The following is a 27,649-nucleotide window of genomic DNA, read 5'->3' as shown; positions in this document are numbered from 1 at the left end:
GTCGTCTCACGCGGTCTGCACGTCCAGCACGAACGCTGGTCCAACTGAGGCGCCAGGTGGAAATGGCATGGCAAGCCGTTCCATAGGACTATATCCAGCATCTCTACGATCGTCTCCATGGGAGAATAGCAGCCTGCATTGCTGCGAAAGGTGGATATACACTGTACTAGTGCCGACATTGTGCATGCTCTGTTGCCTGTGGCTATGTGCCTGTGGTGCTGTCAGGGTGATCATGTGATGTATCTGACCCCAGGAATGTGTCAATAAAGTTTCCCCTTCCTGGGACAATGAATTCACGGTGTTCTTATTTCAATTTCCAGGAGTGTATATAACAGAAAAATCATTGCGTTTCAGATTTTTACTTCAAGTGGCAAATGTGAACACCATGAACTTTAATTGACGATCGACACTAGTATTACGCAAAAAAGGGGGTGTGACAGATGAGACTTCTGCAGTTCTGAGTGAAGCTTTATGTGCTGTTATGCGGCATCGCGTGCGTTCATTGCCTTGTCGGTGTTCGTCAGGGGGTGGTGGGCAGCACAGCTCCGCTCACCTCGCCGTCTCGGAAGCAACTCTCTCCTAACTTCTCCTTACTACAATTTACCGAAGTTGGTTTAAAAAAAACTATCTGGCTGGGTTTTCATCTGACCAATCAGGGTCTCAATGTTAACCTTAAGCTCCGCCTACAAAAATTCTGTCCATCCAACGAGAAACGTTTTACTTTTCGTGGTGGGGCAATGCTTTTAAAGTTTGCAACGTAACAGAGACGCGAAAAAGTCTCACGCTAAAACTTGCAGCTGGTGTGGTCCTTTTAGTGTTCTCGTAAGATCTATACTGTTCTTCTGGAGGGCTCTATCTTTTAACATGGGCTGGGGGGTGGTCCTGACGTAACAGAGACGCGAAAAAGTCTCACACTCAAACTTGCGGCTGGGGTAGCCCTTTTTGTGTTATCGTAAGATCTATACTGTTCTTCTGGAGGGCTCTAGCTTTTAACATGGGCTGGGGGGGTGGTCCTAGCGGTTAGCTGGAGACGTGGGTGTCCGTAGCTTATCATAGGGCCTTCTAGCTTAACACAGTTCTGCTCTCGGCTTCTGTTCTCGTTTCTCCCCTCGGAACTGCGTCTGTCTGACGGTGGGAAGGTATGACATGCATTTAGGGATTCTTGTGTTAGTCTGTGGTATTCCATTTTCTCACTCGTTACTCGTATTACTTTGGTTAATTTAATGTCACGATTTATTCGGAGCTATGTGACATACTATTGGATTTGCTTATCATGTCAGGGTTTTCATGGAAGGTGTTGGATTTGCCTGACACCTTACAATCTGTCACATATTTCGCGATAATACAAAACGTGCTGCCTTTCTTTGAACTTTTTCGATGTACTCCATCAGTCCTATCTGGGAAGGATCCCACACCGCGCAGCAGTATTCTAAATGAGGACGGACAAGTGTAATGTAGGCAGCTTCCTTAGTAGGTCTGTTACATTTTCTAAGTGTCCTGCCAAAAACCTCCACGGCCTAATACACCTGCGTTTGCCGCTCTCCTTTAGGCATGCACTTCCTTCTGGTTACGAAATTGTGAGAATTAAAGTAACTACATTTTTCTTTGCGCCTTAGTAGTAGCTTAATGACTGGAACTGGCATTTGGTGTAGCCAACTACACAGAATTTTATTTTTTAACAAAGTCGGGTATTAACTTCAGCACATAATTATCTACCGGTAAACTGCAGTTGTCGATTATTGGTCTCTGCATTCGAAACTGCCCCTTTAAGTTTAAATGTGATTTTTTAAACTTTGACACTAATGAAGGTTACATTGGCGGGGTACAGAATATAATACTGCGCATTGTGTTATAATTATTCCGGTATTAATGAGACACGTTTTCAAGTTAGTTACACGAAAGAAGAAACGGTTTTGGATTTGTTAAAATATTTCACGGTTTTCTAAGTATATGGTCATTTACATGGACAAGAATCTTTGTTAGTGTATCTTATGATGCTTGGCTATGTTGGCTCAGCATCAATACTGTGTTCATGTTGCATCACTTTATTAATAATGTTATGAGTAACTGATGGTTACAATAACATTGTGTAATGGTTCCACTAAAAAGCAGCGCGTCTGGAACGGGATGCACTTATGCGCCGTATTTCTTATTAAACAGCGTTAAGCGTCTCGTTCTCTATGCAAGCTCCTTATTAGGACGCTGCAGATTTCTCAGTGTCACTTTAGGGTACCGCTCGTCATAACACACCACGAATGCTAATATATTTCCTTGTGGAAGCAGTTGCCGACATTGGGGACAGTTAAGAGAAGAAAGTTCGACAACATTCTAACGTAAGTTGCTGTTGCTGGGCCTTTTCAGCGACACAGTGGGCTTCTTGATTATTCCATGGGACTTACTAGCTTCTTACGAAAGTAACTGATTTTGAGTTTTCCTGATATAGATGACTATTAAAGAGTTTTGTAATGATGGTCCTTTTCCATTCTTATTACCTCAACGGGTATTCTTCTGTATAGTGTTGCAGCGGTTTCTACAGGGTAGGCGTATTCTTTTGGAATTGAATGGAAGTACTTTTTTAAGGAAAATGTACCTATGCTATAAAAATATTTAAAGAAGTTGGAAAAGTTTGATTTAATACACGCGAAACTGTAATAGAAAAAAATATCTCGTTTTCCTTCACCCACATTAATGTCTTTCTTCCGTGTGCCTTACTTCTTAAGTGTAACTGTTCGACGTAGATCACTCCGAGAAAGTGCGTGTAGTGTATAATATTGTCTGTATTGTTGATGACGAAGCGGAGAGTGAGACGAGGAGCTTATTCCCTAGCGGATTGCCCTGGGAGGCGCCTGCGCTCAACTACATAATTTATTCCTTTATCTTTTTATTCACTGTACTTAGTAGGAAACATCAATACATTCAAATAAAACATCTATCTGACCATAAAAGTTTCAGTGAATTTGTATAAAATTGACTTTCATATGAGTGAGTCTGTTTTCGGCTTTGATACTGAACAGCCGGGAGTTATGACGTTGATGAAGAAGAGACGCGGATTGTTGACATGCTGGCTTGGATGATGTGTTAGCTTTCGTGTCTAAAGACACTTATAAATAATTTAAATTAATGTGTACACCGTATCGATGAAACTGCAGAGAGACGGAGATTAATATGGTGTGAACCGTAAATTATGTTCCCTGCTTTTATTCGTGGACGGACTAAGAAAGTTTTCGTTTCTACAACGGAAGCAAATCGTGGGGTCACCGGTGAAACAATTTGTGAGCACGATATCAGGTATGAAAATTTCGACGACTGTGATTTAATATAAATAAGCCTTGACTGTCTGTCGTACCAATCACTGTATTGAAACTTTTCCGCGGGTGCCATGGAGTAGGGCACTGTGTGGAGGAGTAAACTTTGTAAATGCGTCGCTACCCCATATTACAAATTCTGCACACTCTGGAACTTCAAGCCCACGACATCAAGTGCACGACTTTAGCTGCGATGGTACCGGACTCTAACTACCTGCAACACATGTATAACGAATCTGGAGACATTATTTTCAAAGCGGAATCGCCAAATACCAGCATAGCGCGTCATCGTTGCCACACTATCTCGGAATCCTGCAATGAGGTGATGTACAGGCAAAGCGGAAAATTTTGAAAACGACTACTAAATAGGATCTCGATCTCAGTTGCAAAAGAAATGTTTTACCTATTTTCTCCTTAAAATAAAATGTTGTACCAGTTGTAATAGTACTATAATTTGTCGGTCTACGATACCATTATCGCTACAACAATACCAACATACAAATGTACTGTAATCTCCACATTCCTCCCTACAGTTTCTCTGGTTATTTGCAAAAGAGTACTGACACTTGCTCACGTTCATTCAGTACATCAGCCATATTTCTCAGATTCTGATTTCTGGCGTAATTATGAAGTGACAGGATTTGCAAACCTTCATTACACGGCTTGAACGCAAACCTATCACAAAATGTTCTGTGTTCTGATCGGAGGAAAATATCAGCCTGTGCGGTATTCGAATATGACAGCTGGTGTGCACGTCTTTGGTGCTGGTTTTTTTTACGATTTTATGAGTGTTGCATGGGTTGGGCGCGTCAGTGCATTTCGAGTAATTGCAGTTCCAGGTGATGTATACTTATGCTTCAACGTCATTGGTTCCCAAAACTTGTGGAAATTTTATTTAATACTAGAGAATGATAAAGGTTTCTTGAAATTACTGCAGCCAGTTGCCTTTTGTTTTGTTCTTCCATTTTTATTATCCCATTAGCGCTTTAGAACCACCTAGCGATTCATCATCAGATGGTACATGTTTGCAGATTGTTTGCAGCAGTGTGGTTGTCGTGTAGGTACAGTAAGATGTATGAACGAAACATGTAAGCACAGAGTGTGAGATCAATTTTGTTGCATTACTTGCAGTTATTAGTATTCGTTGATTGGTTGTTGGTGCACAAAGTATTCTGTAAAATATAATGAGTGTTTTCCCCTGACGATAATACTACTGCACTTTACACACTTAGCCACAAGTACCACGTTCCACATGCTTTACAAAATGTAAATAAACCAATGAGTATAGCTTAAGTTATGTCAAAGAGTTTGTGTCTTTGTCCAGCTCTTCTAATAAACACAGGCGGCAGTAAGTATGTATCTATTTCTCTACTGCAAAAATAACATCTAATTATATGACAAAACTGACATTTGTTTTTTATAAAATCTATTAAACAATGATTTTGGAAGATATTATGTCTACAATTTTTGCACTTAAATTTAGTTTGAAATTTCATTTATCTTTTCCTTAAATAACATTGATCAATGCTTATGAAAAAATCACTGTTTTTAAAAAATAATGAAATGTTAAGCATGGTGGTATGAGGGAGGAGGAGACTGTGTATGTCTGTCTGCGTCTATGTTTGTTTGTGCACCAGGAGGAGTGTTGAGTAGGTGTGTCAATGTGAAAGAGAGATAGATAGACAGATAGATAGATAGAGAGGGAGAGAGAGAGAGAGAGAAAGAGAGAGAAGATAGCGGGTTGCAAGTTATTTAGCTTCTCAAGTTTAATGGTTCTTTTAAATTTTAGTTAAATGGGTTGTTTACTGAGTCCGTTTGTTCATTTAAGTTGATAGGGATGATTTATTGTTAAGGACGAAAATCTCTCATTGTTCCAGCCAGTACACTTTAATTCCTTTGTCTGAATGTGTAGGATATGGAAGTTTATTTTGATGTTTGTTAACTAAATGACTGTTTTGTGCTAGGTTGGCTGCAAAATTAGATTTACGGACATTTTTTAAACATAGTGCATCTGTGTGTTCCTTGTATCGAATTTCGAAGTTTCGTCCTGTTTGCCCTGTGCAGTAGCAGGAGCAGTTATCTCACGTTAATTCATGTGTACCAGATTTCTGAAAAGGTGACTTGGCTGTTTTGCAGTATAGAAATAGACACACACTTACTGTCGCCAGTGTGTATTACAAGAGCCGAACAGAGAGACTCTTTGCCCTAACACAAACTCTTTTTACATACCTTTAGCTATGTTTGTGGAACATTTTACCTGCGGCTAAGTTTGTGAAGTGCAGTAAAATTAATGTCATTAGAAAACTTCATTACATTTTCCATAATACTGTGTGCAACAACGACCAACCAATGGATCCTTATAACTGTAAGTAATGCAACAAAATAGGTCGCTTAATGTGGATAATTCTTGCCACACTCAGTGTTTACATGCTTCGTTTACACATCTTTCCACAGCTACACGACTCCTACATGCTGCAAACAATCGATAACTATATCAATAACTGTGTACCATCTGATGATGACTTGCTAGGCGATTCCAAACCGCTAATGAGGTAATAAAATTGAAGAACAAAACAAAAGGCGACTGGTTGCAGTAATTTCAACAAACCTTTATTCATTACAGCCGCAGTGATCCTCATCCATAATGGACAAAATTTCTGGAGTATGATGATTATTCAGTTTCCTTGTTCATTCTTTTTACATGTTTGTGTAAAGGTGCAGAGTTAGTATATTAGTACAATTTTATTGGTTTCGAGTTTGCACAGTAAATTTAATTTCATTCTTTTCACCTCAGAATTTCACAGTAGAAATTAATCACTGTTAACCAAGACAGTTCAGCTAACTCACTGAAACATAACGAGATTAGCCCATAACTTGATTATACGACCATTTACACTATTTAAAACTAGGTGTTACAACACCCCTGTCCAATAGACGGATCAGCAACTGTGACACATGTCCTAAAATAAAATCGCAGTTCACTGTTGTCAGGGAGACCTCGAACGCAGGTTCAACCTCCTAATAATGTAGTTTACCTGTCCTTCGCACATAATGGCACCTTTCCTTCGTGAAATGAAAGAGCTGTGTGTAAGTGCATCTGATAGGTGTTGGTGGCTGTAATAGGTATGGTCTAGTGTGGTGTGATGTTTGTGCTGCATATTTACGAGAGACGGGAAGGGTGAAACCCAGTGCCATCACATGGCCTACTCCTCTTGAATAGCGCCAAGGGGGCCGCCGAACTTAACGTCACATCTGATGTACGGGTCACCATCAACAGTGTCACACACCCTCACTTCATGAGACACTGTGGAGATGTAATTTGTGTAAAGTCTTGTGACCAATAGCTTGACGTCGCCATATCTCCTCTCCTATGCAATATTGGCAAAGGGAAAGCAGCCCACAGCACGTGGCCTACCCAGGCCGTTAGCCATCCATCCGTCCAGCTACCGGCCATTCCCGACCTTGATTAACTTCGGTGATCTGAGGAGGACTGTTGTATTGAACCAGGCAATACCATTTGCACACGTGCCCTTCCCCTATGGTATACATCTGCCCACTTAGTCCAATTCACTAGTTCGAATCAAACTGGTGGAAGAAAAGTTTGTTATTTCGTTAGCAAAGGCACCTAAGCCTTCAGTTAAATCCCAAGCCTCTTTGGACTGTTAATATTTCCAACATTACGCGACCTTGTCAGCAACTGTATAAATATTAATTTTAAATTAACAACAGCCTCAGTTGCAATGTTTACCTGGATTTACCTAGGTTTCAGTTGGGATAACCCAACATTCTTCAGAATAAAAGGAGCTACGATTTGCCCATAATGAACAACGTCAAAAACTAAAAACTATAATATAGTAATAAATCGTCATCTTGCAGTAACTTATCTGGGAAACAGCCTCGGCCCCATTTCGTGACCGCAGTGCGGCAGCAACGGATGTTGTACTGGAACTGGCTATAGCCTCGAGAGCGCATGTCCGAAATTTTACATCGCCCAAACAGGAAGAGCCTTACTAACAAGATACAAGGAACATATACCTACTAAAGTTGGAGGTGACACGCGTGGTTCGACATTCGCTGATAACTTAGCGCAAACGGCTCACGCACCCAACCCTCCAGATAATACTCAGCTCTTGCATTGCGAAGTGAAGGGTGCGAGGTTGGATATTTTGGAAGAAATGCAAATTTTTGAAACTTATTACATGACAAAAATAACCTTCTTAACGACCAACTGCAGCTGCGAAACAAAAACTTTTTTGAAGTTTTTCAACCGTTATTCCATCTGCCATAATTTTAGGGAGTAATCATTATACTCTTGCCAACATGTTTTTAGCACTCCCGTTTGCTGAATAGCTGGGATTATTGTTATTTCAAACCCGTAGTTATCCTCATGCGGTCAAGTTCGATGATTAGCCCAAATATGCTAGGTTGGCTTAAAATAGTAAACGCATTGCTCCCTTCAGTTTCGAAGCCCAACAAATTATTATACGTGTTAAGACAGTCGATATATCTTTGTTCCTTACAGGATAACGTATACGTCAATTTAGTTAGCCGCACCTAGTTATTCATAAAATTTTTAAGTTTAGGAGTACATGTTGGTACCAGTGTTAAGAAGTACGCATGACACACTATCGCGCCTCCGTTGCTCTCGTACTGCGGTCGCGAAGTGGGGCCGAGGCTGTTTCCCAGATAAGTTACTGCAAGATAACGATGTATTACTATATTATACACTCCTGGAAATTGAAATAAGAACACCGTGAATTCATTGTCCCAGGAAGGGGAAACTTTATTGACACATTCCTGGGGTCAGATACATCACATGATCACACTGACAGAACCACAGGCACATAGACACAGGCAACAGAGCATGCACAATGTCGGCACTAGTACAGTGTATATCCACCTTTCGCAGCAATGCAGGCTGCTATTCTCCCATGGAGACGATCGTAGAGATGCTGGATGTAGTCCTGTGGAACGGCTTGCCATGCCATTTCCACCTGGCGCCTCAGTTGGACCAGCGTTCGTGCTGGACGTGCAGACCGCGTGAGACGACGCTTCATCCAGTCCCAAACATGCTCAATGGGGGACAGATCCGGAGATCTTGCTGGCCAGGGTAGTTGACTTACACCTTCTAGAGCACGTTGGGTGGCACGGGATACATACGGACGTGCATTGTCCTGTTGGAACAGCAAGTTCCCTTGCCGGTCTAGGAATGGTAGAACGATGGGTTCGATGACGGTTTGGATGTACCGTGCACTATTCAGTGTCCCCTGTGTACGGCCAGTGTAGGAGATCGCTCCCCACACCATGATGCCGGGTGTTGGCCCTGTGTGCCTCGGTCGTATGCAGTCCTGATTGTGGCGCTCACCTGCACGGCGCCAAACACGCATACGACCATCATTGGCACCAAGGCAGAAGCGACTCTCATCGCTGAAGACGACACGTCTCCATTCGTCCCTCCATTCACGCCTGTCGCGACACCACTGGAGGCGGGCTGCACGATGTTGGGGCGTGAGCGGAAGATGGCCTAACGGTGTGCGGGACCGTAGCCCAGCTTCATGGAGACGGTTGCGAATGGTCCTCGCCGATACCCCAGGAGCAACAGTGCCCTTAATTTGCTGGGAAGTGGCGGTGCGGTCCCCTACGGCACTGCGTAGGATCCTACGGTCTTGGCGTGCATCCGTGCGTCGCTGCGGTCCGGTCCCAGGTCGACGGGCACGTGCACCTTCCGCCGACCACTGGCGACAACATCGATGTACTGTGGAGACCTCACGCCCCACGTGTTGAGCAATTCGGCGGTACGTCCACCCGGCCTCCCGCATGCCCACTATACGCCCTCGCTCAAAGTCCGTCAACTGCACATACGGTTCACGTCCACGCTGTCGCGGCATGCTACCAGTGTTAAAGACTGCGATGGAGCTCCGTATGAAACGGCAAACTGGCTGACACTGACGGCGGCGGTGCACAAATGCTGCGCAGCTAGCGCCATTCGACGGCCAACACCGCGGTTCCTGGTGTGTCCGCTGTGCCGTGCGTGTGATCATTGCTTGTACAGCCCTCTCGCAGTGTCCGGAGCAAGTATGGTGGGTCTGACACACCGGTGTCAATGTGTTCTTTTTTCCATTTCCAGGAGTGTAGTTTTTAGTTTCTGACATTGTCCATTATGAACAAATCGTAGTTCCTTTTATTCTGAAGAAGGTTGGGTTATCTCAACTGAAACCTAGGTAAATCTAGGTAAACATTGCAACTGAGGCTGTTGTTAATTTAAAATTAATCTTTGGACTGTCCCTCGGTGTCAGGACTGATGATAGTGGTCCGACTACTATTAAGGACATTAAGCTTGTCAGTCTTGGTTGCGGGTTCCGAAAAGAGTAGAAAGGAAAATTTGTATTACCGTTTCCATACACTGTCATGAAAAACACTTACGCTTAACATGGAATAATAAGAGCCCACTACAAAAATCGCTACTCTTGAAACACAGCAGTCAAAATTTTCAAAGGGAAACACTAAATCAACATTTCACGTCTTACTGTGATAGACACTGACTGATTTGGCGCTATAGACTTCGCACAGGATGTTGCTGGGATCCTCCCAAGGCTATGACATGTATTTCATGTCGGCTATTGTACGCTGTAAACTGATTGCATGAGTTATATCCGTTTTGTCAACACAGTCAACAGTTGGAGTGCAACCAAACGTACTGGTAAAAAGGTGCAGTCTGTGTCGCAAGCGCGTGGCCACGTGTCGGCCTCTCTGCAGATACAGCGCAGCGGCATTAGGAGGGGGAGCGTTGGTGAGCCTCCCTAGTTGCCTTTTACTCCCTCGATGTATCCCCAGGACTCATTCTGACAGCAGTAAGTTGAGTGGATTTGATGCCCTTCTGGAGGGCCTGGAACGAGGAAAAATCCCCGGTCGTATCCAGGCTATTGCTCTGCACCTACACTGCCGGCATTGAGTGCTTTTGCTCGATAGGCCACCTCAGCTGCCTTAAGTAGTGGTTCCTTGCCGTAGTTTTCTGTTGGTGGACTCGTGTTCACGTGCTTGTCCATACTTACAACATCGTTAATTAAGCTGTTGCACTCGCAGATCTTTTGCATAAAGTTATTTGCTGCCACGAAAGAAATATCAATATCATGAAGGCGGAATCGTTCTTCTACGTTTTGTATTTTAAATCTTGCTAAGCTAATTTTTAATATTCTTAAAAGGAATTTGAGAGTCTCAGGGTTAGGTATTTTGATTTGTTCAGTTGCTGAATTCTCAATTTGGGCCAAAACAGAACTGGTCGGCATAATTAAAATATTTATTTTGTGTAAATTTTAATGCTCTATAAAATTTTCGATGTATTATACAATATGTTGCACGAAATTAGCCCAGTTTTCCTATTAGATAGATTAGAGTTTAGAATTTAACGTTCCGTCGACAATGAGGTCATAAGAGATAGGGATAAAGAAAAGATGGAGAAAAAAATCAGCGGTGTTCTTTTCAAAGTAATTATGCCGGCTTTTGTCTTAAGCGATCTATGGAAAAAACAGAAAACTTTACTCTGGATGGCCGGATGGAGATTTGGAAGGTCGTCCTCCTGCCACTCCACCGCTATTCCTTCTAATACCATTCTGCCGCGCCTCAGGCATACAAAATGGCTCTGAGCACTATGGGACTCAACTGCTGAGGTCATCAGTCCCCTAGAACTTAGAACTACTTAAACCTAACTAACCTAAGGACATCACACACATCCACGCCCGAGGCAGGATTCGAACCTGCGACCGTAGCGGTCGTGCGGTTCCAGACTGTAGCGCCTTTAACCGCTCGGCCACTCCAGCTGGCCCTCAGGCATACAATCACAGTACAGCAGAGACGAATTCTTCCAAATGCAACGTAAAACTCGTAGTGTATAGTACACATCTCCTTCGTTAAGGATTATATATTTCATTTAGTTTTTATACTAGATTTGATGGTATGACTTAACTACCGCATCGAATACCTGCGGCGCAATGACGACCGTTAGTCTCGTACCCCAGTCAGCCGGAGTGCATTTCTCAGGCGGTTAGTCATATTCTGAGCTTCTCCACATCAGAAAATACGGTACACAAACAAATAGAATATGGTAACACACGGAAGATAGCTTACACGATGTACAGACGGATGGCGCATTTCCGTCCATTCGGTAAATGACGATTACGGCGACAGAAGGGTAGCCAACGAGAAACTGAAAACAAAATAATTCTGCCAAATCATGAAAAGAGATAATCCCATACGACAGGATAAACGCTAAGGAAGAGAGACCCGTTGTGACAACGGGAAGAGATTGTGGATACAACTTCACCTTTCACTCCATGCCTACGGAGTCCTGGCGCTGAGACAACCTCTGAAGGCCGATAGTATTTCTTTTAGTACAACAAAACCCTACTAGCATGAGTCAATGTCTTCGTGCATGTAAATTACTTATTTGCGTGTTACATGTGTTATGATCGCGACCTGTTACTGTGAGGTGGAACAAGTCAATATGACCATTACACTACATCTTCCCAGACGAAGGCATGGCAATATGCTGACCATTTACAGGATTTCTTAAGGATTTTTTGTTTTTGTTAGATGCATAATGTAACTATATTCAATATCTCCCTCTTCCTCTCTTAAATATGAAGACACACTCAAACAAAGAAACAGAGAAGATAGTATTTTAGTTTGTGTTTGAAGCTAGTTTTATTATCCATTAAATTCTTTATATCACTGAGTAAGTGGTCAAAGATTTTCATGGCTGAAATACTTCACGCCTTCCTGAGCAACACTAATCTGGGTGATGTATGTTGTAAATCACTTTTCCTACCAGTTTTACAACTGTGAATGTTAATGTAATTTTCAAACTGAGACTTATCGTTGAAAAAATCATTACAAGTGAGTATGTGTACCGTCATGCTATTATCAGAATACCCGACTGCAGAAATAGATGGCTACATGAACCTCTAAAGCGGACATACATATAATCCGTACTACACGCGTCTGTTCAATAAACAATTTTTTCCTCAATGACAAGTTATCCCAAAATATGATGCTGTAAGAAATTAGTTAGTGAAAATAGGTAAAGTAAGTCAATTTTTTGACATTTTCGTCTCCAAACTATGATGTTATTCCGAACACAGAAGCTGATGGGCCTAGACGTTTAAGAAGCTCAGTAACATGTAACCTCCAGTTTAGGTTCCTGTCGACAAAAGAATTTAGACTATCCCGTTTCAGTATTGATTTACCCTCTTCCATTATTTCCAATGGTGCAGTTAGGCCTCACGCAGTACTGAATTGCATATGTTGCGTTCTAAGGAAATTCAGTAATACTCCATTAGCAAAGAACGAGTTATTAATTACGAAGAAAATATTTTTTCTTTCAGGTATTGAAGTTACTACAGTAGGCTTGGTTATACAGGACCTCTTTTCTTGAATGACAAGGATTGCGCGAAGGCGGCACGAAAATCGGCTAGAGTTTTAAGCAGGTCACACTCCGACGGTGATAAAGTGCAAGCTAGTTGAAGAAAGATGTCTGAAAATAAACTGGTGACAAATAATTAGGATAAAGAACAACTTCAACCACTGCTACCTCAGGTTATAACGACAGTGTTCCTACTTCCATCCCATTTAACTTGACCACCTCAATTTTAATACCTACTCCGAATTTTTCTTTTGTTTCCTTTACTGCTTGCTGAATATACAGATTGAATAACATCGGGGAGAGGCTACAACCCTGTCTCACTCTCTTCCCAACCACTGCTTCCCTTTCATGTCCCTCGACTCTTATAACTGCCATCTGGTTTCTGTACAAATTGTAAATAGCCTTTCGCTCCCTGCATTTTACCCCTGCCACCTTCAGTTTTGCATATGAATCTATATCCAGAAACGTCATCCAACGACGTTACAGAGCGTCGAAGTTATAGGTGCCGGCGCCTGTAAATGCGTATGTGTATACAGGGTGCTTCCGTGATTATATTACAAACTTCCTAGGATGATGGAGAAGAATAAATGTATCAGTGTGAGGTAAGGGTCCCTGTACCGGAAACGAACGAGTCGAAAGTTCTAAACGAAAACTTTTCTGATACCTCTGACGGTGAAATACACGTAAGTACATGTACTGACACTATTGTCGCTAGAATTGTAGGCTAGGCAACCTTCAGAGGTGATAGTATGGACCTAAAAATAAAAAATTCCATTAAAAGTCGGCTCTAAAATGTATGCGTGAGATGCTATGAGCACTTGTTCATCTTCGCTTCTATGAAACACATCTCCTCTATTGAACAAGTGCTCATAGCTCCTCAGGTATGTATCTTATTACCATGTTTACTGGGCGTTTTTCCTTGTTTTGGCCCATATTATCTCCTCTGAACGCCCAAGTCACCTACGGTACAATCTTACCAACAACAGTATATGTGGTGCACTGTCAGAGGCATCAGAACGGTTTTCGCTTATAACTTTCGGTTGGTTCGTTTCCGGCACAGGGACTCTTACCTCAAATTGATACATTTATTCTTCTCCATCATCACCTGTATATAAAGACATTTACAGGCGCCGACACCTATAACTTTGACTCTATGAGGGGGCGTTGGATGACGTTTCCAGACGTGGGTTCCTGTCTAAAACTGATCTACTAGGTCCGCCCTACAACCTCTAGAAACGTGTAACATGTACTGTGAAACACCCTGTATACGAGGGTCACTCCAAAAGAAATGCACACTACGTTTTTTGTATCCATCTTTTATTCTACATGTCTGAAAGTTTTACAATGTGTAGATACATCCTTTAGGAACAATATTTTCATTTCTCCACACAATTTCCATCCCTCTCAATTGCCTTACGCCATCTTGGAACCAGCGCCTGTATACCCGCACGGTAAAATTCTGGACCAACCTGTTGGAGCCATTGTTTGGCATCGAGCACAAGGGAGTCAACATCTTCAAACCTTGTTCCACGAAGGGAGTCTTTCAGTTTCCTAAAGAGATGATAGTCACATAGAGCCAGGTCAGGACTGTAAGGCGGGTGTTTCAGTGTTGTCCATCCGAGTTTTGTGATCGCTTCCATGGTTTTCTGACTGACATGTGGCCGTACATTGTCGTGCAACAGCAAAACATCCTGCTTTTGCCGATGTGGTCGAACACGACTCAGTCGTGAAGTTTCTTCAGTGTCGTCACATATGCATCAGAATTTATGGTGGTTCCACTTGGCATGATGTCCACAAGCAAGAGTCCTTCGGAATCGAAAAACACCGTAGCCATAACTTTTCCAGCAGAAGGTGCGGTTTTGAATTTTTTTTTTCTTGGGTAAATTTGCATGATGCCACTCCATTGATTGCCTCTTCGTCTCTGGTGAAAAATGATGGAGCCATGTTTCATCATCTGTCACAATTCTTCCAAGAAATCGATCACCACCATTCTCGTACTGTTCCAAAAGGTTAACTGCATACCATTTCTCGTGTTTCTTTGTGAGCCACTGTCAACATCCTGGGAACCTACCTGGCACAAACCTTTTTTAACGCCAACACTTTCAATATCCTGCAAACACTTGCTTCCCCTATTCCAATGTAGCGTGACAATTCGTTCACTGTGATGCGTCTGTCAGCAGTCACCAATTCGTTACCTCTCTGCACATTGTCTGGAGTGTGTGCAGTACGAGGCCTGCCGCTGCGAGGACAACCCTCAATATTGCCGTGCCCGCTTTCATCACGTAACCTGCTCGCCCACTGACTAACTGTACTGCTATCGACAGCAGCATCTCCATACACCTTTTTCAACCTCTTGTGGATGTTTCTAATTGTATAGTTTTCACAGCACAGGAATTCTATGACAGCACGTTGCTTCTGACGAACGTCAAGTGTAGCAGTCATCTTGAAGACATGCTGTGACGGCGCCACTCACGGGAACAGGTCGAACTAAGTTTGAAAACAAGCAGGAAGGATGTATCTACACATTGTAATGCTGAAACGCATGCAGAATGAAAACTGTATTTTTACAAAAATAGTGTGCATTTGTTTTGGAGTGACCCTCGTACGATAGCGACACTGTCATCGTAACCCAAGGTAACATTGGTTGAACTTATTCTTTATTCGTGGTCGAATAGATTCCACCTTAGAACCCAACGTTTCGTCCCCGTCTGCGGAGGACATTTTCAAGGGGGAATGTAACTACTTTGAATGTCCAATTCATTTCCTGTATAACTGCCCACGTCGTGTTGTGCCGACTCCACTGTAGCTTGAATGGATTTTTAAGTTTGTTTTATACGTCCGACTTCTAATTTCACCACACAAGTCTCCAGGGTTGATCAGTTAATCAGTTATTGCCCGATGACGACACGCAATACAGTTTGCTAAAGCGGAGTTCGCCGTTATTAATTATGTTTTTAGATTTAATTTTATTACTCGTACAGAGACTCAACGTTCCTTTGTTTAATAGCGCGTCGTCAAAATAAGTATGAAATGCTAATGTCTTTGCAATACATAATGTCGACTATTGAGTTAAAGTTCGTACCTATTTTGCCATTTTAGAGAAGAGAAACCTTAAGCGCTTCTGCTTCTGTAGTCTCAGTATCAAATGTTCACTAATTTCAATATAGTTCCTATCTCAGTTCAGTATTTATCACAAATTATATATCAATGCCATTTCAGAGATATTGCGTCGGTTCCACACTAACGGAACAACACGTTATTGTCATTTAACATCACTTTTTTTAATAATCCTTTTTCTTATGACGTAAATGTTAATGAATGATCACCATCTAGGATGAAAGAGGGATTGATCCTAATCATGAGATAATAGCTTTTAGTAATGAGCCCGCAATCGTTAATTAAATAAAAAGTCGCGTTCAAGGATGATATGCGAACAACTTTCGTTACGTCCGTTTTCACGTATCTGTCAAAACTGATCCTGTCGCCCACAATTCAAATTAACACTGACGTTAACCCCTTTTGACGGAACATCGAATCGTAACTATTGTGTGAAAGTTTATCCTAGTCCCCGAATTAATTCCTTTCCGTTACGCGCACGACCGAGCAGCAGAACGGAACACAAACGACTTGTTTTTAACAACCGAACAACGCAATGACGTTACATTACGACAATGTCTGCCCGATGATCATCTCTTTGACTTTATCTTCTCTACTCTGCTTAGTTAAATTATTCCTAATTACAATTTATTCAGCTATTTAACGAAAACATCTAACAAAAAATGAAATAAATTTATCCCAACGTAAAAGATCCGTTATACCTGGCACACTACTTAGCCAGGAACATTTCATTAATTGTGACATTTTACACAGTCTGCAGGTAGCATCCGTTTTATCGCCGTCGGAGTGCGACCTCCCTGATACACCGGCCAATATCGGCACGACCTTCCCGAGATCCTTGCCGTTTCCAGGAAAGAGGTCCTGTTTTATCTCGCTGTATCTGGTACGCGAGTGACGACCGGCACTATCTGCGCAGGGGCGAGCGGCGGCTGGCCGTTATAAGAGCGGCGCCGGCGCGCCTTGGGCGCTCAGACGCTGCGCGCCATCCCTGCGGCCGCTGCCCCCACTGCCGCATGCCGCCCCGCCACCTCTGAGCCGGCCGAGTCCCGCGCAGCGCTCCGACCCCACACCAGCCAGCAGCGGCCCGCAGCCATGGCCGACAAGAGCGAGAAGAACGGCGACGCCAAGAGGCGGCCCGGGGAGCTGACGCCCGAGGAGGAGGAGCAGCTGTACCGCGACCACCCGCTCACCGACGACACCACCTGCGGCTACGGCCCTCTGCGCTCCGCCTTCCTGCAGAAGTTCGCCAACAAGAAGGCCTTCGTCTTCCTGTACGGCATCCTGGGGTGTGTCTATTCGGCAACGTACTCTTACTACAATGGCACCATCACCACCATCGAGAAGCGGTTCAAGATCCCTAGCAAGACTATTGGTAAGTCATACGATAACTAGCATTAATTTTTTAAGGTCTACCTTATACAGGGTGAGGGCAACGGCCTTGCCGCAGTCGATACGCCGGTTCCCGTGAGATCACCGAAGTTAAGCGCTGTCGGGCGTGGTCGGCACTTGGATGGGTGACCATCCAGGCCATGGCTGTTGCCTTTTTTCGGGATGCACTCAGCCCCGTGATGCCAATTGAGGAGCTACTCGACCGAATAGTAGCGGCTCCGGTCAAAGAAAACCATCATAACGACTGGGAGAGCGGTGTGCTGACCACACGCTCCGCCTATCCGCATCCTCAGTGAGGATGACACGGCGGTCGGATGGTCCCGATGGGCCACTTGTGGCCTGAAGACGGAGCGTGCTTATAAAGGGTGAGTCTAAGTCCGCTTCACAGACTTAAAGGACTTTTAGTGGCGGACAAGTAATTCATCTACATACGTACTCCACAAGCACAGTATGGTGCGTGGCAGGGAATACCCTGCACCACTAGTCATTGTCTTTCCTGTTCCACTCAAAACAGAGTGAGGGAAAAGGGACTATCTATATGCCTCTATACGAGCCCTAATCTTTCCAATCTTCGTGCTCCTTACCCGTTACCGGCAGTAGAATCATTTTCCAGCCATCCTCAAATGCCGGTTTACTAAATTTTCTCAATAGTGCTACTCGAAAAGAACGCAACCTTACCTCCAATGATTCCCATCCTCCAGTGACTCCTGTCTGAGTTCCTGAAGCACCCCTGTAATACTTGCGAGTTCTACGAACCTACCGGTAACAAACCTAGCAGCCCACCTCTGAATTGCTTCGATATCTTGCTTTAATCCGGCCTGGTGCGAATCCCAAACATTCGAACAATGGGTCGCACAAAGTCGTATATGCGGTCTCCTTTACAGTTGAACCACACTTTCCTAAAATTCTCCCAATAAACCGTGGTCAACTATTCGCCTACCCAGCGCAATTCTTAGATGGCTCTGAGCACTATGGGAATTAACTTGTGTGGTCATCAGTCCCATGAATTTAGAACTACTGAAACCTAACTAACCTAAGGACATCACACACATCCATGTGTAGCGCCTAGAACCGCTCGGCCACTCTGGCCGGCGTAATTCTTAGATGCTCATTTCATTTCCTATTGCTTTACAACGTTATGTCCAGATATTTAATGGGCTTGACCGTGTCAAGCATCACACCACTAATGCTGTACTCTATTACGGGTTTGTTTTTCCTAGTCATCTGCATTAACTTACAGTTTTCTATATTTTGAGTCGGCTCCCATTCATCACACCAGCTAGAGTCATCTTGTAATCTCCTACAGTCACTCAGCCACGACACCTTCCCATTCACCTCAGCATCATCACCAAACAGACTGCTGCTTGCTCTGTTCTCCAAATCATTTATGTACATAGAAAATGGCGATGGTCATATCACATTTCCTTGGGGCACTCCTGACGATATACAGTATTTGTCTCTGATGTACACTCGCCGTCGAGGACAACATGCTAGGTTTTTGTTACTTAAGAAGTCTTCGAGCCACTCATGTCTCTGCTGTCTAAAAGCGTGCTGATTCGTGGACAGAAGCTTTTCTGTCTCAAGAAAATTTATTGTATTCGAACTGAGAATGTGCTCAAGGATTCTGCCGAAAACCGATGTTAAATACATTGGTCTGTAACTTTGTGGGGCCGCTCTTTTATCCTGCTTATATACAGGAGTCAGCTGCTCTTTTCTTCAATCGCTTGCAGTTTTGCGCTGGGCGTGCGGTTCGTAATATATGAAAGCGAAGTCCGTACAGGTACCGTTTTCCCGATCCACGTAAAATACGACAATAAACGTTGGTCCCTGACTCCTGCTGCTTTTCGTCTGAGTCCACTTACAAGCAGGACTCGATGTCACGACCACTGACGTCAACACTGATGCGGTACGTCCGTACCATCTTTCTGTACACACGATGACCAATGCCTGGTCCTCCATCATCTGCCGCAGCCATCAACGCGCCAGTAGGTCTTCCTCGAATGCCAAAGGTGTCTCGTGAATCAAGGATTTCGTGTGGCCTGACAATAGTAGTCTAGCAGGTTTAAGTCGGGAGAACGTTCAGCTCAGGCAGTCGTACAATAACATCATGCCGGCGTATGCCGCAAATGTAGATGTTTAGTTCGGTACGGTCAACAGCAACAACAAAAAATGAAATGTACCTACAGTTTCTGTACTGTATAGAATGGTAAGAGCTGTACAGTAGTACTGTGTGAGCAGACACCGCAAGCACAACAGCAGGTATATACGTTTCTGGGCAGATACAATAGCACAGTGTGAACCAAGACAACAAGGACAACAGCAGGTGCAAACCTCTCTGGGCAGGTACAGTGGTACATTACGAACGAAGACCACAAGGAAACAGCCAAACCAGTCTCTGTTGATCACAAACCCGACTGAATGGCTTGTACACAGATACCGTATGTAATACCTTAGACAGTGGCGCCGAAAATGCGGGTGAGTTGAACGTGTGTTGCGGTATTTCGCTTGTAGCGCAGAAACGATACGTTTCCGGATATGAATGCCTTTATCTAATTTAACCACGATGGTCCCCAGTTTAACTCCTTAACATCTGTAAAGGGAATTTAGTTGAACCCTGTCTGAAAAAAATAAGGGGCGAAATCTACAACTTGTAAGAAATCAGGTTGCTGTTATGTAAGTCGAAGGACATGAAAGGGAATTAGAGAGAGAGAACGGAGTCAGATGTGGTTGCAGCCCATCCCCGATATTCAGTCTGTATAATGAGCAATCAGTGAAGGAAGAGAAAGAGAATTTTAGAAAGGTAATTAAAGTTCAGGAAGAAGAGTATACTTCCAGGTTTGCCGATGACATAGTTATTTTGTCACAGACGGTAAAGGACTTGGAAGAGCAGTTGTATGGAATGGATAATGCCTTGATAAGAGGTTATAAGATGAACAAACAATAGGAAAACAAAGGATATTTAAATTAGAAAAAGTAACCCTTTGATAACAAGAAAACTATATTCGTAAAAGGGACGCTAAAAGTAACAGGCATGTTTTGAGTTTTTGTAGACTGGCAATAGCAAGAAAAGAGTTTCAAAAAAAGATAAATTTGGCAATACCGAATACAGATTTAAATGGTAGGACGTCTTGTCTGAAGATAATTGTCTGGCTTGTAGTATTGAACAGAGGTGAAACATGACCGATGAGCGATTCAGACAAAAAGAGAATCGAAGCTTTTGGGTTGTAATGTCACATAAGAGTGGTGAAAGTTAGATGGGTAAATCGAATAACTATTGACGAGGCTTGGAATCGGGTTTCGAGGGATAAAAAGTTTTTGGGACAACTTGATTAAAAGAAAGAAGGGGTTGACAGGACCTCTCTTAAGGCATCTAGAAGTCGTGAATTTGGTAACCGAAGGGGACTATAGAGACAGACAAAGGCTCGGCTACAGGAAGCACGTTCAAAGGGATGTAGGTTGCACCAGTTAAACAGAGATGAAGACCCTTGCACAGGATAGACTAGCGTGGAGAGCTGGATCAAACCATCTTCGTACTAAATACGATAATAACAAAAATATAATGTGTGTAAGTGAAGAAAAGAAATCACTTTTCTCTATAAGAAGGATATGGGTTTGCTGGTTTGTGGATTTGTCCTGTTGCCTGTTAAAAAGTGGCACCGAGTAGAAGCGAGTAATCTCCATAAAGTTTGGTTTCACAAGTTGTGGGCTTTGTTGACAGTAATGTTAGACCGACGGAAATCAAGAAGGTCTATCACGAGGCACCACTCAGATATTTATAAAATATTATGGATTCGTACATCACTTTAAAGGTATGAAATGAATTCCATTTAGAACTTCGTTCATCGTCAACATTAGTATGAGAAGTGACGCCCAAAGCTGCAAATATACACTTGTATTCCTTAAGGCGTCGAAACAAACAACTTACCAATTTCATCTTCTGTAATATCTTTCCATGCCTGAAACACGTACTGATATCCAATACAGGCCAGTATAAAAGTATATCTCTTTCCATTGCATACTAGACATGCTCTTTCGTTGGCTGTTTGGGGGACTGGGTAGGCCATTCAAAGGTCCGTTCATTCTTCAAGGCGTCAGTGGTGTGAACTGCCTTGTAGGATCTTGCATTATCTTGCTGGAATATGTCATTTGATACCGTCCACCTGCTCCCCACAGCATGATTTCCAAGAATTCGATAGGTATGGATTTCCAAAATCCCTGCTATCTGCGATATTTCACCAGGAGGCCAGGAGACACGTTGTCATCGATGTGACAGGTACAAACAGAAACTACGTTCGTAGTTAAACACCATATAATGACGCTCAGTGTCCCATTTAACTCTTGGTTTGCACAGGACCCTGCTGACTGTCATAGAGGTTTATATTTCAGTTTTACCAGCATTTGGTACTACCTCAGGTATGTATGTCAAGAAAGAGGAAAAATCGAATCATTTGGAACATTAGGTATAACTTTCGCCATATCGGCAATTGGTGCCAAATGTAAACCACTAATAGGGACTAGAGATCTCAACTGAGCTTCGGGTAGTCTCTTCCCGATGGTTCCCCATGGCATTTCGCCTGCAACCTCTTCTCGAATTTCAGCTGTTGCCATTCGTCGCCGACCGCGGTGCCCACGCGGTTTAGGCGCTGCAGTCCGGAACCGCGCGACTGCTACGGGCGCAGGTTCGAATCCTGCCTCGGGCATGGATGTGTGTGATGTCCTTAGGTTAGTTAGGTTTAAGTAGTTCTAAGTTCTAGGGGACTGATGACCTCAGATGTTAAGTCCCATAGTGCTCAGAGCTATTTTTTGTCATTCGTCTATTTGTCAGAGTCAGTCGAACAATCCCATTGTCTTCTTTGGAAGGAGCAGTACCTGCTATTCTCACCACACCGTTGGCTTAGGTCATCTCACCACCATTCGTTCTGGAGCCATTGCCCTGCGACCAGTTGTGTGTTTCATCTTTGTTTATGATACTCCAGTGAACCTCCATAGCGATGATTCGACTTTCCTCAGACTTCGAAAGATGGTGATAACCTGCACTTGCACGAACTCTGGGCACACTGAGTTATGGTCTCCACCTCAAAAGTTCCAGTAACGTTAGATACATCCAATAGCCGTAAGATGCTCTTATCATTCTTTATATGTAGAAATGAGTTCCTTCTATACTGAAAAATTAAAAATAAGCTCGCAGAAGGACGAAAATACGTAGTATCGTTTTTTTAGCATTTGGTGAAAGTGTTTATGTGGACATCTTTTATGGATCCGTGTAGTCGACCTGTTAAAATGTGGGCCGTTGCGGAAGCTCTATATAATAAGTAATCGCCATAGAGTTCTGTTTCACTAGGATCTTTTTCTAGTCGTCGGTCTTCTGCCACCTGCGATAAGGCCCGCCACGAACTCGTCTCCTTTGACAACGTCTCCATCTCAGAAGAGCACTTGCGCCCTACGTCCTTGGAAGTACTCTCTGCTTCCTCTTTAGTACCACGAAAGCTATCCCTGATGTACAAAACACATCACATATCACCCTGTCCATTTATGTCAAAGATGCATTGTAATTTATCTATATCTATTTTATCCTCAAGTTCCTCTGCCACCATTCAAATCAACTCCTTCAAAAAGTCATATGCAGTTCTTCATCGTCACTTTCATCTCATCGGAAGCTGACATTATGCCACAAGATAGACACGAGAGTGTATCCAATCCAGAACATTGGATAGAAGTGGATCACTGTCAGTCTTGGGGTATCTCTGGTTGCTAATTACTGCTTGGCGGTTAGGGAGCATTTTATTGTAGAGCTCGCTGTTGGTATTACAATACCTTCCTAAAAATCAGGGCGCGTGAAGTCCTTCCATTATCATAAGTTTCTGTGCTGATCGTTTGACCTTAAATTGCTTAGGTCTTGGTAGAGGTGTATGATACCACTCCATGCCCTTATTCTAAGTTTCTGAATCATAAAGACACGACGACGTTTCATCTTCGGTTCTCGTATACGAGTACAGTATCTGATCAAATATATTCGGACTATTTTAGTGGACATTAATGTGAGATATCTCCACCCTTCGCATTTATAACTCTTGAACTCTGCTAGGTCACTTTCGTTGACTTTTCTGACTGTCTGTGGAGGAATGGCAGCCATTTCTTCCTCAAGGGCCGAAATCAGAGACGGTAGACGATACTGAACGCTGGGGTCTGGAGCGAAGCCGACGTTCTGACTCGTACCAAAGGGCATATGGGTAGGCCAGTTCAAGTCAGGAATGTTATTGCCCACAAACCGTTCCCTCGCAGGTGCTGCATTGTCGTATTGATTCCATAATCATCTTCGAACTGCTCCTCTACTGTAAGTAGTACACAACGCTGTGAAGTATGTCCACATCCGTTTTCTGCAGTGCCATAAAGGGACCGTGTCATAACCCTGAAAATCATCTTCTCCATCCTTCACTGTTGACACTACACGTGATGGCAGGTAAAGTTCTCGAGACATTCGCCAAACCCGGACCACCCCATTGGATTGCCACATAGAATAGCGTGATTCATTGCTCCACATCGCTCGTTTCCAGTCATCCGCTGGCCAGTCTTACACCACTTCAAAGGTCGCTTAGCACTGGCTACAGAAATGTACAGGTTATGAGGAGCTGCTCGAACATTACATCCATTTCCTTTTACCTCCCTATGCATTCTCTTTGTGCTAGCTAGTCTCATGGGAACACTTTGGATCTCAAGAGTGATTTCTCCCTCTGATGTCATGCGATTGTTTCACAATTATCCTTGTTTAGTTGTGGTTGATCCTTCGCATCACCAACAGTCGAATTGGGCAGCTATAGAAGGGGTGCCATGTCCCTCACGGATTTGTTACTCAGGTGACATCCAGTGACTGACCTACGTCGAAGTCACTTAGCTCTCCTGATCCACCCATTCTACTGTAACTGCTTCTCTACCGCCCACCTTTTACACTGACGGGTCCACGTCTCGTGACATCCAGTGGGCAATTCCACATTTTCTAGGTGTGTCCCATTACTTTCGATCAAGTCATATCGAATGTCAGGTACGAGATAAATCTTCGTACAGACTTTCCGATACTTCAAGCGTTTTTATCACCCACTGTAAGCGATTGTGATCGCAGTTCTGTTGTGCATCTCGCTGGTGGATTTTTAAATATCCGTCCGAGTGAATTAACCTCCCCAGGTGCTGACTATTCAAGCTTATTACAAAACAGGAGACCGTTAGCAATAAACCGTCACCGTCACACAACAATTAAACTGATTTCTGGTTTCTGCCCTTAGAGGATCTTTAGATCGAAAGCTGACTGCACACTTCTTTCCAAAGTTTAATAGGTTGTTACATACTGAATATTTGTACATTTGTCATACACACACATCAAAATAAGTTTTGCATCAACGCGGTTTCCAGAACTCCTGAAGATAGACGTTGACTATGGATATTGCACCACAGGCAAAGTCACTTTGATTGTTACGAGGTGTAATTAAACCTGCCCAAAGATGTAAACAACTATGCACGAGCAGCGCCTATTACACGGAGGGGATCCGATAGCTGATCAGTTCCAGTTATTCCACCAGGAAGGAGGGTACATGGCTCGTGTTGTCTGTCGTTCAACCATGCCTAGACGGTCAATACCGCGGTTCGATCGCGTCCGCATCGTTACTTTGTGCCAGGAAGGGTTCTATACAAGGAAAGTATCCAGGCGTCTCGGAGTGAACCAAAGCGATGGTGTTCGGACACTGAGGAGGTACAGAGAGACAGGAACTGTCGATGACATGCCTCGCTCAGGCCGCCCAAAGGCTACTACTGCAGTGGATGACCGCTACCTGTGGATTATGGCTCGGAGGAACTCTGACAGAAATGCCACCATGTTCAATAATGATTTTCGTGCAGCCACAGGACGTCGTGTTATGACTCAAACTGTGCGCAATAGGCTGGATGATGCGCAACTTCATTCCCGATGTCCGTGGTGAGGTCCATCTTTGCAACCACTACACCATGCAGCGCGGTATAGATGGGCCCAACAACATGCCGAACGGACCGCTCATGACTGACATCACGTTCTCTTCACCGATGAGTGACGCATATCCCTTCAAACAGACAATCGTCAAAGACGTGTTTGGAGGCAATCCGGTCAGGCTGAACACCTTAGACACACTGTCCAGCGAGTGCAGCAAGGTGGAGGTTCCCTGCTGTTTTGGGGTGGCATTATGTGGGGCCGACGTACGCCGCTGGTGGTTATGGAAGGCGCCGTGACGGCTGTACGATAAGTGAATGCCATCCTCCGAGACCGATAGTGCAACCTTATCGGCAGCATATTGGCGAGACATTCGTCTTCAGGAACGACAATTCGCGCCCCCAACGAGCACATCTTTTGCATGACTTCCTTCAGGATAACGACATCGGTCGAATAGAGTGGCCAACATGTTTTCCAGACATGAACTCTATCGAACATGGCTGGGAAAGATTTTAAGGGCTGTTTATGGACGACGTGACCCACCAACCACTCTGAGGGATCTACGCCGAATCGCCGTAGAAGGGTGGGACAATCTGGACCAACAATGCCTTGATCAACTTGTGGATAGTATGCCACGACGAATACAGGCATGCAAGAGGACGTGCAACTGGGTATTAGAGGTACCGCTGTGTGCAAGAATCTGGACCACCACCTCTGAAGGTGGCACAAAACGAATTTGTGGTTTTCATGAGCAATAAAAAGGGCAGAAATGATGTTTATGTTGATCTCTACCTCAGTTTTTTGTACCCGTTCCGGATCGGTCGGAACCGACGTGATGGAACACTTTTTTTGATGTGTGTAGCACCAACCTTTTGAATGTACTGCATCTTGCAGTGGCTTTTTGGTTGGATGATGACTCTATGGGAACTGAAACCGATTAGATACTGTATGGTCAAGACTATTACCCTGTAATAAATTCCGGTACTATCGCATTTTCCTAGTAACATCATATCACATTTCAAGAAACGTGTTTATGATTCCCCATCATTCTATTTTTTTGCTTTCCCTTCGCTACTCCCAGTTGATAAGAATATGTTATGTACACTCCTGGAAATTGAAATAAGAACACCGTGAATTCATTGTCCCAGGAAGGGGAAACTTTATTGACTCATTCCTGGGGTCAGATACATCACATGATCACACTGACAGAACCACAGGCACATAGACACAGGCAACAGAGCATGCACAATGTCGGCACTAGTACAGTGTATATCCACCTTTCGCAGCAATGCAGGCTGCTATTCTCCCATGGAGACGATCGTAGAGATGCTGGATGTAGTCCTGTGGAACGGCTTGCCATGCCATTTCCACCTGGCGCCTCAGTTGGACCAGCGTTCGTGCTGGACGTGCAGACCGCGTGAGACGACGCTTCATCCAGTCCCAAACATGCTCAATGGGGGACAGATCCGGAGATCTTGCTGGCCAGGGTAGTTGACTTACACCTTCTAGAGCACGTTGGGTGGCACGGGATACATGCGGACGTGCATTGTCCTGTTGGAACAGCAAGTTCCCTTGCCGGTCTAGGAATGGTAGAACGATGGGTTCGATGACGGTTTGGATGTACCGTGCACTATTCAGTGTCCCCTCGACGATCACCAGTGGTTTACGGCCAGTGTAGGATATCGCTCCCCACACCATGATGCCGGGTGTTGGCCCTGTGTGCCTCGGTCGTATGCAGTCCTGATTGTGGCGCTCACCTGCACGGCGCCAAACACGCATACGACCATCATTGGCACCAAGGCAGAAGCGACTCTCATCGCTGAAGACGACACGTCTCCATTCGTCCCTCCATTCACGCCTGTCGCGACACCACTGGAGGCGGGCTGCACGATGTTGGGGCGTGAGCGGAAGACGGCCTAACGGTGTGCGGGACCGTAGCCCAGCTTCATGGAGACGGTTGCGAATGGTCCTCGCCGATACCCCAGGAGCAACAGTGTCCCTAATTTTCTGGGAAGTGGCGGTGCGGTCCCCTACGGCACTGCGTAGGATCCTACGGTCTTGGCGTGCATCCGTGCGTCGCTGCGGTCCGGTCCCAGGTCGACGGGCACGTGCACCTTCCGCCGACCACTGGCGACAACGTCGATGTACTGTGGAGACCTCACGCCCCACGTGTTGAGCAATTCGGCGGTACGTCCACCCGGCCTCCCGCATGCCCACTATACGCCCTCGCTCAAAGTCCGTCAACTGCACATACGGTTCACGTCCACGCTGTCGCGGCATGCTACCAGTGTTAAAGACTGCGATGGAGCTCCGTATGCCACGGCAAACTGGCTGACACTGACGGCGGCGGTGCACAAATGCTGCGCAGCTAGCGCCATTCGACGGCCAACACCGCGGTTCCTGGTGTGTCCGGTGTCCGCTGTGCCGTGCGTGTGATCATTGCTTGTACAGCCCTCTCGCAGTGTCCGG

General features: G+C 44.3%; 1 protein-coding gene across 2 annotated transcripts in view; it reads left to right on the top strand.

Annotated features, from left to right (window-relative positions):
* The window catches only part of LOC126089994 (solute carrier organic anion transporter family member 74D), a 258,239-nt gene that overhangs the window by 134,810 nt on the left and 95,780 nt on the right, over window positions 1–27,649 (top strand). For both annotated transcript variants that reach the window (XM_049906953.1, XM_049906952.1), the window contains exon 2: window positions 16,757–17,212. In XM_049906953.1, coding sequence (XP_049762910.1) covers window positions 16,933–17,212 — 280 coding nt within the window. In that variant the 5' untranslated portion in view covers window positions 16,757–16,932. The remainder of the gene's footprint in view (window positions 1–16,756; window positions 17,213–27,649) is intronic.

The sequence above is a fragment of the Schistocerca cancellata genome, chromosome 1 (genome assembly GCF_023864275.1).
Source record: "Schistocerca cancellata isolate TAMUIC-IGC-003103 chromosome 1, iqSchCanc2.1, whole genome shotgun sequence".
Lineage (NCBI taxonomy): Eukaryota > Metazoa > Arthropoda > Insecta > Orthoptera > Acrididae > Schistocerca > Schistocerca cancellata.
This window is presented reverse-complemented; position numbering and strand designations above follow the sequence as displayed.